Here is a 14,182-nt window from a genome sequence, read left to right as displayed (position 1 = left end):
CTAGGAGTCTTGTTCACGAGTGAGGGAAGAGTGGATCGTGAGATCGACAGGCGGATCGGTGCGGCGTCTTCAGTAATGCGGACGTTGTATCGATCCGTTGTGGTGAAGAAGGAGCTGAGCCGGAAGGCAAAGCTCTCAATTTACCGGTCGATCTACGTTCCCATCCTCACCTATGGCCATGAGCTTTGGGTCATGACCGAAAGGATAAGATCACGGGTACAAGCGGCCGAAATGAGTTTCCTCCGCCGTGTGGCGGGTCTCTCCCTTAAAGATAGGGTGAGAAGCTCTGTCATCCGGGAGGAACTCAAAGTAAAGCCGCTGCTCCTCCACATCGAGAGGAGCCAGATGAAGTGGTTCGGGCATCTGGTCAGGATGCCACCCGAACGCCTCCCTAGGGAGGTGTTTAGGGCACGTCCAGCTGGTAGGAGGCCACGGGGAAGACCCAGGACACGTTGGGAAGACTATGTCTCCCGGCTGGCCTGGGAACGCCTTGGGATCCCCCGGGAAGAGCTGGACGAAGTGGCTGGAGATAGGGAAGTCTGGGCTTCCCTGCTTAGGCTGCTGCCCCCGCGACCCGACCTCGGATAAGCGGAAGATGATGGATGGATGGATGGATGATCTCAACTCTGTACACTGCTGCTGGAATTTTAATTTTCCTGAAGGGACTCTCCTGAAGGAATCAATAAAGTACTATCTATCTATGTAAACTTATGAGCACAACTGTATGGCTGCTCCACGATGATGCAACAGTTTTGCCCGTTGCCAGGGTGACAACAATGCTCACCATCCCCCCGGGACATGTTGATATTACTTTAAAACTAAAGGCAGCAAATAGAAAGTCATGCATTTAATGACTGAGCGTCAACGTCATGACTCTAACTCATTTGTGTCCCTTGAGGAGTTGGCGTCACGGCGACTAGGAGGGGCACCAGATCAGCCCCTGGAGACCGACGCCACACCCATCAGTGTGTTGCTGCACGCACTTTCACTCCGACTGCTGTTTGACTGAGCTGGTGAGTTTTGTTCACATTGTGCACCTCTTTCATTTACGGGCTTGCGACTAATTCCGTATTGAACCACAGATCTAAGGTTATTTCTCATTGACTATTTCAATGATTTTGCTGGTCGACGCACCTCAAGGCCTTTACTGTATATAACAATACTATCTATTACATGCTGCAATTTAGGAATGAAGTATAATGTACACACCTGTATATATGCACTTTATTTATTCGGCTCAGGTTACTGTGGCGATGGCAGCTTCAAGGACTCCTCCGCCCATGGACACCGCCCTCCATCCCGACCCTGTGACCGATCCAATGAACGGTACGTTCCTACAAGTTTTCGGAGAGACTTCAAGGAAGTTAAAGAAGGCCTGGCCGAACACGCTCTTAGTTCAATATTGTAAAAGTCAACAAATACTTGCAGCAGAGCTGTGCGCTGAAACTGGAACCACAAATGTTTGCTTGGCTGGTTTGTCGTCACCTGCAACCTGCAGCCGAGCGGAGGGAATAAAAACACGCAATGTTGATAAAGTGGATGTAACGGCGACCACGTTGCTGGAGGCGGGCGGCGTCTTATCAGTCTGATGTCAGAGGAGAGTCTGGGAAGGAGCAAGTCTGCCGGCGTCTGTTGCTGTGGAGATAAGAGGCGGACGCTCTTTTATTCCAAAGCAGAATTAAATGAGCAAAGTCAAAATTTCCCAAGGAGTTAGAATATCAAATATGTATTCTAATGTTAAAATAATGCTCATTGGAGGGAGCAAAAAAAGGGTTATGTGCAAACGATGTACAGTACACTACTATGGTGCCATTGGAAATAGGAAAAATTATTTTTTGTAGCAGAACAGTGGTGTCAAACTCATTTTAGCTCAGGGGCCGCATGAAGGAAAATCTGTGCATTAAACATGGCGTTAAAACTAAAAACTAATGACAACTTCAGATTGTTTTCTTAGTTTTACTTTGGCCCAAAATTACGGAGCCCCATGAGGGACATGGATGTCTTGCGAGATCTTGCAATACTTTTTGCAAGATCTCGCAATACCTTTTGTGAGATCTCACAATACTTTTTGTGAAATCTCGCAGTACTTTTTGCAAGATTTCGCAATATTTCTGCGAGCTCTCGCAATACTTTTGCAAAATCTGGCAATACTTTTTGCCAGATCTTGCAATACTTTTTGCGAGACCTCGCAATATTTCTGCGAGATCGCGCAATACTTTTTGCGAGATCTCACAATACTTTTTACAAAATCTTGCAATACTTTTTGCAAAATCTGGCAATAGTTTTGCCAGATCTTGCAATACTTTTTGCGAGACCTCGCAATATTTCTGCGAGATCGCGCAATACTTTTTGCAAAATCTCGCAATACTCTTTGCGAGATCTCACAATACTTTTTACAAAATCTTGCAATACTTTTTGCAAAATCTCGCAATACTTTTTGCGAAATCACGCTATACTTTTGCAAAATCTGGCAATACTTTTTGCCAGATCTTGCAATACTTTTTGCGAGACCTCGCAATATTTCTGCGAGATCGCGCAATACTTTTTGCGAGATCTCACAATACTTTTTACAAAATCTTGCAATACTTTTTGCCAAATCTGGCAATACTTTTTGCCAGATCTTGCAATACTTTTTGCGAGACCTCGCAATATTTCTGCGAGATCGCGCAATACTTTTTGCAAAATCTCGCAATACTCTTTGCGAGATCTCACAATACTTTTTACAAAATCTTGCAATACTTTTTGCAAAATCTCGCAATACTTTTTGCGAAATCACGCTATACTTTTTGCAAAATCTTGCAAAACCTTTTGCGAAATCACGCTATTATTTTTGCGAAATCTCGCAAAACCCTTTGCAAAATCTCGCAATACCTTTTGCGAAATCTCTTAATACTTTTTGCAAAATCTCGCAATACTTTTTGCAAGATCTCGCAATACCTTTTGTGAGATCTCCCAATACTTTTTGTGAAACCTCGCAGTACTTTTTGCAACATTTCGCAATACTTTTACGAGATCTCGCAATACTTTTGCAAAATCTTGCAATACTTTTTGCCGGATCTCGCAATACCTTTTGCGAAATCTCCCAATATTTCTGCGAGATCTCGCAATACTTTTTGCAAAATCTTGCAATACTTTTTGTGAGCTCTCGCTATACTTTTTGCAAAACCTCGCAATACTTTTTGCGAAATCACGCTATTATTTTTGCGAAATCTCGCAAAACCTTTTGCAAAATCTCGCAGTACTTTTTGCAAAATCTCGCAATAACTTCTGCTAAATCTCGCAATACCTTTTGCAAAATCTCCCAATACTTTTGTGAAATATCGCAATACCTTTTGCGAAATCTCCTAATACTTTTTGCAAAATCTCGCAATACTTTTGGCGAAATTTCGCAATACTTTTGCGCAATCTCGCAAAAGGTTTTTGTCCTATGTCAGTGAACCGGATTCAGTTCTAAACATTCATTCACTTTCTTTTTTCCTTCATGGAGCTAAACTTTACTGCTGCCTGTAGTTTTTTTTGGGGCGGTATAGCTCGGTTGGTAGAGTGGCCGTGCCAGCAACTTGAGGGTTGCAGGTTCGATTCCCGCTTACGCCATCCTAGTCACTGCCGTTGTGTCCTTGAGCAAGACACTTTACCCACCTGCTCCCAGGGCCCCCCACACTGGTTCAAATGTAACTTAGATATTGGGTTTCACTATGTAAAGCGCTTTGAGTCACTAGAGAAAAGCGCTATATAAATACACTTCACTTTAAATACATTTTTATTGTAATATTTTAGAAAATGTTGGTTCTATTTTTGGCCAAAGTAAGACAAAGAAAACAATCTGAAGTTGTCTTTATTTTTTTATTTTTAATGCCATGATTTTAATAGGATGGCCCGCGTGTGCACAGACTTTCCTCCATGCGGCCCCTGAGCTAAAATTAGTTTGAAACCCCCGATTTAGATGATGCAAACAAGTAATAGCCGGTGTTTAATATTGATTCATTCAAATTTAAAAGTGTGATTAAGAAAAAAATCATTAGATCTGATGTATTTACCATGTCTCCGAATTGATGTTAATTGTGTTGTTTTAGTTGAAGGTGTGACCAAGGACGACGGCAGCGTTGCAGCCTTGATTGGAGGTGAGAATTTAACCCTAAATGTCAACTTTTGAGTGATGATTGTGACTGACGGTTTGCGTACAGCGTGAACAGACGCAGATAATGTACGTAAAAGAGTATTTTGCCAACGCTGTAGCTCACACTGTTTTAGAACACAAAGCGCAAATCAACCAAAAAGGCAAAACAGCAAAGTTCGGACTCACGAAAAGCAAGAAAAAGGAACAGCTAAGCTTTAAAAGGCTACTGAGGGAGAAACGAGGCAAATAGGAAGTAGGGATGGGTGCTTTCCACATTTCAACCAATACAGTGCAGATCGATACCAATATATAACGGCAAATGTGTTAATAAATATGACCTTTGAAGAATTTCGTCTTTTCTGACTGTGGAGGGGGATGTAGCCCGTGGGCCTGCTGTGTAACGGGGGAGGGGGTTTCAGACACAACTGGCCGGGGATTAGATTTCACAGGTTGTATGTGTTGATCCAATGCTCTGTTGTCTTTAACAATAAGCAGCCGGGAGCAGAGGCCATTGAAGAACCCACTAGAGGGCAACCTCTACAAGTGTAGAGGTTGCCCTCTAGTGGGCACTTCCGACCACTACAGACTGCCAGGCATCCAGGATATAACACTGTTTTATTTTCCTTCAATGGTGCAAAGTCTTTTGCGTTTCAGCGCAGTGAAGTGAAGTGAAGTGAATTATATTTATATAGCGCTTTTTCTCTAGTGACTCAAAGCGCTTTACATAGTGAAACCTAATATCTAAATTACATTCAAACCAGTGGGGGTGGCACTGGGAGCAGGTGGGTAAAGTGTCTTGCCCAAGGACACAACGGCAGTGACTAGGATGGTGGAAGCGGGAATTGAACCTGCAACCCTCAAGTTGCTGGCTCGGCCACTCCACCAACCGAGCTAAACCACCCCTTCAACATGTACCACCACTTTAGTTACATACCTTCGGCATGTACCAGCACTTTAGTTACATACCGTCAGCATGTACCACCACTTTAGTTACATACCTTCAGCATGCACCACCACTTTAGTTACATACCTTCGGCATGCACCACCACTTTAGTTACATACCTTCGGCATGCACCACCACTTTAGTTACATACCTTCGGCATGTACCACCACTTTAGTTACATACCTTCGGCATGTACCACCACTTTAGTTACATACCTTCGGCATGCACCACCACTTTAGTTACATACCTTCGGCATGCACCACCATTTTAGTTACATACCTTCGGCATGTACCACCACTTTAGTTACATACCTTCGGCATGTACCACCACTTTAGTTACATACCTTCAGCATGCACCACCACTTTAGTTACATACCTTCAGCATGCACCACCACTTTAGTTACATACCTTCGGCATGTACCACCACTTTAGTTACATACCTTCGGCATGCACCACCACTGTAGTTACATACCTTCGGCATGTACCACCACTTTAGTTACATACCTTCAGCATGCACCACCACTTTTGTTACATACCTTCGGCATGCACCACCACTTTAGTTACATACCTTCGGCATGTACCACCACTTTAGTTACATACCTTCAGCATGCACCACCGCTTTAGTTACATACCTTCGGCATGTACCACCACTTTAGTTACATAACTTCAGCATGCACCACCACTTTAGTTACATACCTTCGGCATGCACCACCACTTTAGTTACATACCTTCGGCATGTACCACCACTTTAGTTACATACCGTCACTGCCTTTTCTGCGTCCGTCTCTCAGCAGCACCTCCAACTCCAACCCCTCGTTTCCTCACAGCTGCTGCTACTAAAGGCGACAGGTGATTAGATAACAAGGCCCACCTGGGCCATCTACGCACCTGTCGCTGTCTTCGAGGCCAGTCCTGATGTTTTTTTTTTCAAATATATATTTTTTCTGTAAATGTATTAATAATCTAAAAAAAAATCAATGAATCACTTTGATATCGCCGTGATTAACTTTTGATTGACCTGTAAAATGTCAACGTTACATGGAGGCTGGTGTCAAAATAAGGCATTGTTTGATTTTACGGGAATTGATACCTGGTACTACTGATGGAATTTAGTCCTTACATTGAATATTTTTAAATTGGTAACCCATCCCTAGTAGGAAGACACAAACAAAGACATAATAAAACTTTAAATGAATGTTAAAGAAGGTATGTATGGCGTCGTATGGCTGTTTTGATTGATTGATTGATTGATTGATTGATACTTTTATTAGTAGATTGCACAGTACAGTACATATTCCGTACAATTGACCACAAAATGGTAACACCCCAATAAGTTTTTCAACTTGTTTAAGTCGGGGTCCACGTTAATCAATTCATGGTACAAATATATACTATCAACATAATACAGTCATCACACAAGTTAATCATCATAGTATGTACATTGAATTATTGACATTATTTACAATCCGGGGGGTGGGATGAGGAGCTTTGGTTGATATCAGAACTTCAGTCATCAACAATTGCATCAACAGAGAAATGTGGACATTGAAACAGTGTAGGTCTTATTTAGTAGGATATGTACAGCCAGCAGAGAACATAGTGAGTTCACATAGCATAAGAACAAGTATATACATTAGAAGTACATTTGAGTTGTTTATAATCCGGGGAGATGGGATGTGAATGGAGGAGGGTATTAGTAAAGTGTTGAAGTGGCCTGGAGGTGTTGTTTTAGAGCGGTTTTGAAGGAGGATAGAGATGCACTTACTTTTATACCTGTTGGGAGTGCATTCCACATTGATGTGGCATAGAAAGAGAATGAGTTGAGACCTTTGTTGGATCGAAATCTGGGTTTAACGTGGTTTGTGGAGCTCCCCCTGGTGTTGTGGTTATGGTGGTCATTTACGTTAAGGAAGTAGTTTGACATGTACTTCGGTATCAAGGAGGTGTAGCGGATTTTATAGACTAGGCTCAGTGCAAGTTGTTTTACTCTGTCCTCCACCCTGAGCCAGCCCACTTTGGAGAAGTGGGTTGGATTGAGGTGTGATCTGGGGTGGAGGTCTAAAAGTAACCGGACTAGCTTATTCTGGGATGTTTGGAGTCTAGATTTGAGGGTTTTGGAGGTGCTGGGGTACCAGGTGGTGCAAGCGTAATCGAAGAAGGGTTGAATGAGAGTTCCCGCTAGAATCCTCAAGGTGCTTTTGTTGACCAGAGAGGAGATTCTGTAGACCAGGGGTGCCCATTACGTCGATCGCGAGCTACCAGTCGACCGCGGGGGGTGTGTCAGTCGATCTCCAGCCAGGCTTTTAAAAAAAATAGACCTAAAAATTAGTGATCATCAATCTTCACCAAGACGTCACTTAAATGACATTCACGGTACCGGAGGGTCTTGTGAGATGACGCTGGCTGCTGCAAGATCATTATTATGAAAATATGACCGAGAGGAAGGCGAGAAACACTTTTTATTTCAACCGACTCCCGCGCCGTACCTTCCGTCAAAACTCTAAAGGCCGACTGCACATTTCCTATCTTCACAATAAAAGCCCTGCTTCATGCTGCCTGCGCTAACTAAATACAGAGTCTCGGAAAACTGGCGTGCACAAGCGATCCCTCAGAAAGCTGGCGTGCACATCACTTGTGCACGCCAGCTATCCGAGACTCTTATTTTGTTAGCGCAGGCAGCATGAAGCAGGGCTTTTATTGTGAAGATAGGAAATGTGCAGTCGGCCTTTAGAGTTTTGACGGAAGGGACGGGGCGAAAGTCTGTTGAAATAAAAAGTGTTTCTCGCCTTCCTCTCTGTCATTTTTTCATAATAATGAACTGGCAGCAGCCAGCGTCATCTCACAAGACCCTCGGGTGCCGTGAATGTCAAGCAAGCAAGCTACGGAATTTGCCGCCAATGTTTTTCTTGTAAAGTGTATGGAAGCTGGATGAATTAGATGCCAAAAACCAACCACTTTCATGTGGTATTGTACAGAAAGGACAACTTTTTTTCTCCTCCATTTGAAAATGTGGGCGTTATCATCATTACTGTCTGATTCCAATCAATGCAAGTCATCAGAATCAGGTAATACACCAACTTATATTCTTGTCTTTGTGAAAGAAAGACATCTATATGTGTTACACATGCTTGTATTATCATTAAACACATTTAACTTGTTTACAAAAATGTCTCTTTCATAAATAAATAAATATAAATGATATATATAAATGAGGTAGATCCCCTCGAGTTGGTCAATTGAAAAGTAGCTCGCCTGCAGAAAAAGTGTGGGCACCCCTGCTGTAGAGGAATCTCGTTCTTTGGTTGACCTTTTTGATCACCTTGGTTGCCATTTTATCACAGGAAAGATTAGCCTCTAGAATGTTAGGTTGGTCTTGTTTTACCAAAAATCAGGCTGTCAAGGCAATGAATAGAAAATAAAAGTCAGGAAGTAGACACATAAAACAGAAGAATGATTTACATTTTGTGACGAACGTTTTTACCCTTCCTTGTGTAGGTGTCGTAGCGGCAACGCTGCTAATCTTCGTCAGCGTGATGGCCTTCCTGTGGTGGTGTCGGCCTGGACAGAAAGGCTCCTACACCACCAACGAGATGGTGGATAAGGACAATGGAGATAATGACGATGATGAAGAGTCCGTTGGCTCTGAAACTGCACTCAAACACAATGAGACTTTAGAGGTGGAAGAGGACGAGTAGAGGACTACAATGTGAACTTTGGACGGAAAGTCGGTGACTGTTTTTTTTTATGACGTCATCAGTCTCCAAAAGTTACCTCCGAAATTCCCAAATCTGCCAATTTGATGAATGCAAGATCTCACAGCAGAAATCTTCACTATTGGCAAAAATAATTACCTTTCGTGATTAAATGTTTTCTCATGGCAGTCAACTTTAAGAGCTCTCTTCCTTTTGGACATTGTGAACTGAAGGTTTTCAAACTTACCGTATTTCCTTGAATTGCCGGCGGGTATATAGTATGCACCTGGCTAGAATTACTGCTGGGTCGAACTCGTTTCGCAAAATAATTAGCGCATGCTTAGCATTACCGCCGGGTCAGGATTAACTCAGGTCAAACTCGTTTCGCAAAATATTATTTTTATTAGCACGTCTAGAATTTCCGCCGGGTCAAACTCGTTTAGCAAAATATTTAGCAAATGCCTAGAATTTCCGCTGGGTCAAACTCGTCACGTCACGAGTGACACTTCACCTGTCATCATTTTCAAAATGGAGGAAGCTGACTTCAATAATTTGAAATCGCATAAAGGGACGAAGATTCAGTAGGATTTAAGGTCCAAGCTATTGAATATGCTAAAAAGAACAGTAAGCAGCTATGTTTTATTAATATACCGTAGCCGCGTGTGTCAAATATGAGCCATTATATGACTCCCGCCTCCTGGTGGTAGAGGGCGCTAGTGATCCTTCTTGCGACTACTCGGCTGCAGAAGAAGTGACAACAAGCAGCAAGAGTGAGCAGCGATTGTTTATTTTTTTCCTCTCGCTTGCACTTTTAACATGGAGGATTACATAGCTAAGATAAAACAGTTTTCTAAACTGGACTTTCAATCGAAGCAGGAGGTAATAAAGGAAGATCTCCATCGAGACAGAGAGACTTTTAAAACTGAAGAAAGATAAGGAAGACTTCTATAAACAAGTTATCGATGCTTTTGATCAGACGGAGCTCCGCATGGATTTAATTTATAAGTAAAGGTAAGACCATTATAACGTTTTTTTAATTAAATGTGCTTTTCATGATGGTATCCTTACATCACACTCAAATTTATAAGCGCAGGCCTAAATTTATCACATGCCTTTGGTATGTGCCGGAGTGAGAAGAGGTTTTAAATTAATTAGCGCCCCGGCGGCAATTCAAGGAAACACGGTAATATAAACAGCACCGCCCTCTGGTCAACATGGAGCACTGCAGCCTGCCTCTCACCTGTGTCTGATCAGAACAAGGAAGTGAACACAAAGGAGGAAATAAAACAAAATGTGATGCAATGTGACGAAGTCGAAAACTGTCAAATGGGATCATCGTGTATCTGCTTCATAGTCAGAATTATTCTGAGAAAAGATCAAATAGGCCTACTTATGAGTAGTCACTTAAATGTAAACAGGAAATCATTTAATCCCCCGCTTTTATTTTGATGAGGTGACTGAGTTCATTGGAGGCTGTTGTCACATTACTCGTGTGTGTGTGTGTGTGTGTGTGTGTGTGTGTGTGTGTGTGTGTGTGTGTGTGTGTGTGTGTGTGTGTGTGTGTGTGTGTGTGTGTGTGTGTGTGTGCTAATCAAGCACAGATGAGCAGGCATTGTGTGTGGTTCAGTTATTGTTGTCAGGGCCATTTTAATGTCGTTTGGCCAAATGGAAAAATGATGTAGTCCTCATTCAAACTTGTGTGTGTGCTTGTGTGTGTGTGCGTGTGTGTGTGTGTGTGTCATCTGGAGCTAAAGAACAATTTTGGTACAGTTTAACTCAGCCGTGGTTAGAGCTAGTTGCCAGTTCATTGTTCTTCACAAATGTTATTTTCCCTGTCTGTGATTTTCCCAGCAGCTTTCATCCTCCAATCGGACCCTGTGACCCCTCTGTCACAAGGTGTTGGTGACGAACTCCAAGATGCAAAAATGGCAGGTTTGGTGCAGGAGAACATGTGTTAATGTTTAAACATTAAGACAAAACACAAACCAGGAACAGGCAAACTGGAGATAGGGGACAGGAAACAGCATACAGCTACAACGACAATACTTCAGCACTGACTGGAGGGCGCAGCAGGTTTAAATAGCAGCTGGCTGATTGACAGCAGGTGTGGCTAGGTGCCAATCAGCTGCATCTGAAGGGAAACAGTGCTGAGGGAGACAAGCGAGAAACTGAACCAAAATATGAGCGCTGACAGGAAATGAAAACAAACAGAGGAAAAACCAAAACACAACTAAACTGTCAGTGACAAACCTGACAGTAGCCCCCCCTTCCGATAACGGATACCAGACGTTCTAGTCTACTGGGCCGCCAGGCCAAGCGTCCCCGCAACCAGCAGGGAAGAGTCAGGCGGCGACGGCGAGTTGAATGCCGCCGCAATTGGCGAGGCGGTCGCCCATGGAACAACCACATCCGTGGCCGACGAAAAGTCCGCATGCTGGTGCCTACTGGCTGCCAGCACATCAGGACATATAGCTGGTGGTCGCGTAGGCGGCGATGCTGGAGACGACGTTGTCGGCGTGGGCAGAAGCAGAGACGAGAAAGACGACATTGTCGTTGGAGTCACAGGAGCTGGCGTGGGCGGAGTCGAAGGAGCAGGCGGTTCATCTGCCGGAGTGGATGGTGGCGTGTGCAGGCCCACCGGAGTGGATGGCGCCATCTGCAGACCCACCAGAGTGGATGACGACGTCTGCTGAATGGCGCCGTCTGCTGGCCCACCGGAGAGGATGGACACCCCTCCATATAAATATATATATATATGTTTTGATTGGATTATCCAGAGAATAGTGCTCAATACCGTGGTAGAGCGCAATATGTAGGTGTGGGAAAAATCACAAGACGACTACATCTATACAGAACTGTTTCATGAGGGGTTCCTCAATCATCAGGAAATCATGTCACACTTTGAAAATCATCAGGAAATCTCCTGATGATTGAGGGAACCCCTCATGAAACAGTTCTGTAGAGATGAAGTCGTCTTGTGATTTTTCCCACACCTACATATATATATATATATATATATATATATATATATATATATATATATATATATATATATATATATATATATATATATATATATGTCTTGATTGGATTATCCAGAGAATAGTGCTCGATACCGTGGTAGAGCGCAATATGTAGGTGGGGGAAAAATCACAAGACTACTTCATCTCTACAGAACTGTTTCATGAGGGGTTCCCTCAATCATCAGGAGATTTTAATGGAAGCATTCACATACAATGGTTTATATTGGGCACAGAGTAGGTGGGTACAGGCAGGCGTAGGGGTGTGGTGATTGGCTCATGTGTTACCTAGGAGGTGTTTCCGTCTGTGGTGGCATGTTGAAATGATTTCACTGCGCTTGTTGAGGGATGATAGATCTGGATGATATATAATAAACAGTTTCTCTTTTAAGCATAGGTTGCATCTTTTATTACCACTGTTGTAAGGTGTGCTGGATGCAAGAATTTGCCATGTTATTGAATATTCAACATTATTGTCTTTGAGGTTCCAAATGTGTTTGCTGAGTTCTGTAGAATTCCGCAAAGTCTGGTTTCTAAAGGAGGCGTTGTGATTATTCCATCTTGTTTTGAACGCTCCTTCGGTTAATCCTACGTACGTGTCGGATGTGTATATATATAAGGGCTGCAAATCTTTCGATTCAATATTGATTCTTGGGGTCGCGATTCGATTATATATCCATTTTTTCGGTTCAACGCGATTCTCGATTCAAAAACGATATTTTTTCGATTCAAAAGGATTCTGTATTCATTCAATACATAGGATTTCAGCAGGATCTACCCCAGTCTGCTGACATGCTAGCAGAGTAGTAGATTTTAAAAATAAGCTTTTATAATTGTAAAGGACAATGTTTTATCAACTGATTGCAATACTTTAAATATGTTTTAACTATTAAACGAACCAAAAATATGACTTATTTTATCTTTGTGAAAACATTGGACACAGTGTGTTGTCAAGCTTATGAGATGCCATGTAAGTGTAAGCCACTGTGACACTATTGTTCTTTTTTAAATGTCTAATGATAATGTCAATGAGGGATTTTTAATCACTGCTATGCTGAAATTATAACTAATATTGATACTGTTGTTGATAATATCGGGGCTTCACGGTGGCAGAGGGGGTTAGTGCATCTGCCTCACAGTACGAAGTTCCTGCAGTCCTGGTTCAAATCCAGGCTCGGGATCTTTCTGTGTGGAGTTTGCATGTTCTCCCCGTGAATGCGTGGGTTAAATAAATGATAAATGGGTTGTACTTGTATAGCGCTTTTCTACCTTCAAGGTACTCAAAGCGCTTTGACACTACTTCCACATTTACCCATTCACACACACATTCACACACTGATGGAGGGAGCTGCCATGCAAGGCGCCAACCAGCACCCATCAGGAGCAAGGGTGAAGTGTCTTGCTCAGGACACAACGGACGTGACGAGGTTGGTTCTAGGTGGGATTTGAACCAGTGACCCTTGGGTTGCGCACGGCCACTCTCCCACTGCGCCACGCCGTCCCTCCGGGTACTCCGGCTTCCTCCCACCTCCAAAGACATGCACCTGGGGATAGGTTGATTGGCAACACTAAATGGTCCCTAGTGTGTGAATGTGAGTGTGAATGTTGTCTGTCTATCTGTGTTGGCCCTGCGATGAGGTGGCGACTTGTCCAGGGTGTACCCCGCCTTCCGCCCGATTGTAGCTGAGATAGGCGCCAGCACCCCCCGCGACCCCAAAAGGGAATAAGCGGTAGGAAATGGATGGATGTTGTCTGTCTATCTGTGTTGGCCCTGTGATGAGGTGGCGACTTGTCCAGGGTGTACCCTGCCTTCCGCCCGATTGTAGCTGACATAGGCGCCAGCGCCCCCCGTGACCCCAAAAAGGGACTAAGCGGTAGAAAATGGATGGATGGTTTGTTCTGTGTCGTCTTCTCCCAATTGCTCTGTTTATTGCAGTTCTGAGTGTTGCTGGGTCAGGTTCGGTTTTGGAATTGGATTGCATTGTTATGGTATTGCTGTGTATTGGTTTGTTGGATTGATTAAAAAAAAAACCAATTGATTTTTTAAAAATGAGAAGCAATTCTGATATCGCACAATGTGAAAATCGCGATTCGAATTTGAATCGATTTTTTCCCACACCCCTACTAAATACGCACAAGACCCCACAGAATCAGCAATGCTTTCAGCTTTAATTTGTATTTAATTTCTTCATCCAATCTTCGAGGTCTGGTATTGGCGATACAGCCAAGAATTGATTAACGTGGACCCCGACTTAAACAAGTTGAAAAACTTATTGGGGTGTTACCATTTAGTGGTCAATTGTACGGAATATGTACTGTACTGTGCAATCTACTAATACAAGTATCAATCAATCAATCAAAAGCCGCGTCCTTTAGCTGGTATCAGGTCGATACGGAAATGAGCTGCATTT

At 43.2% G+C, this 14,182-nt stretch overlaps 1 protein-coding gene across 1 annotated transcript; it reads left to right on the top strand.

The window, feature by feature from the left end:
- Positions 1-896: 896 nt before the first annotated feature.
- On the top strand, positions 897-8,939 carry LOC133544266 (small cell adhesion glycoprotein homolog). Its single transcript, XM_061889428.1, has 4 exons — positions 897-1,013; positions 1,242-1,326; positions 4,074-4,121; positions 8,555-8,939. The coding sequence occupies exons 2-4, from the start codon at positions 1,254-1,256 to the stop codon at positions 8,752-8,754; spliced, it is 321 nt and encodes a 106-aa protein (XP_061745412.1). The 5' UTR covers positions 897-1,013; positions 1,242-1,253; the 3' UTR covers positions 8,755-8,939.
- The last annotated feature ends 5,243 nt before the right edge of the window (positions 8,940-14,182 follow it).

Source organism: Nerophis ophidion, linkage group LG27, assembly GCF_033978795.1.
Source record: "Nerophis ophidion isolate RoL-2023_Sa linkage group LG27, RoL_Noph_v1.0, whole genome shotgun sequence".
In the NCBI taxonomy this organism is placed as follows: Eukaryota; Metazoa; Chordata; class Actinopteri; order Syngnathiformes; family Syngnathidae; genus Nerophis; species Nerophis ophidion.
This window is presented reverse-complemented; position numbering and strand designations above follow the sequence as displayed.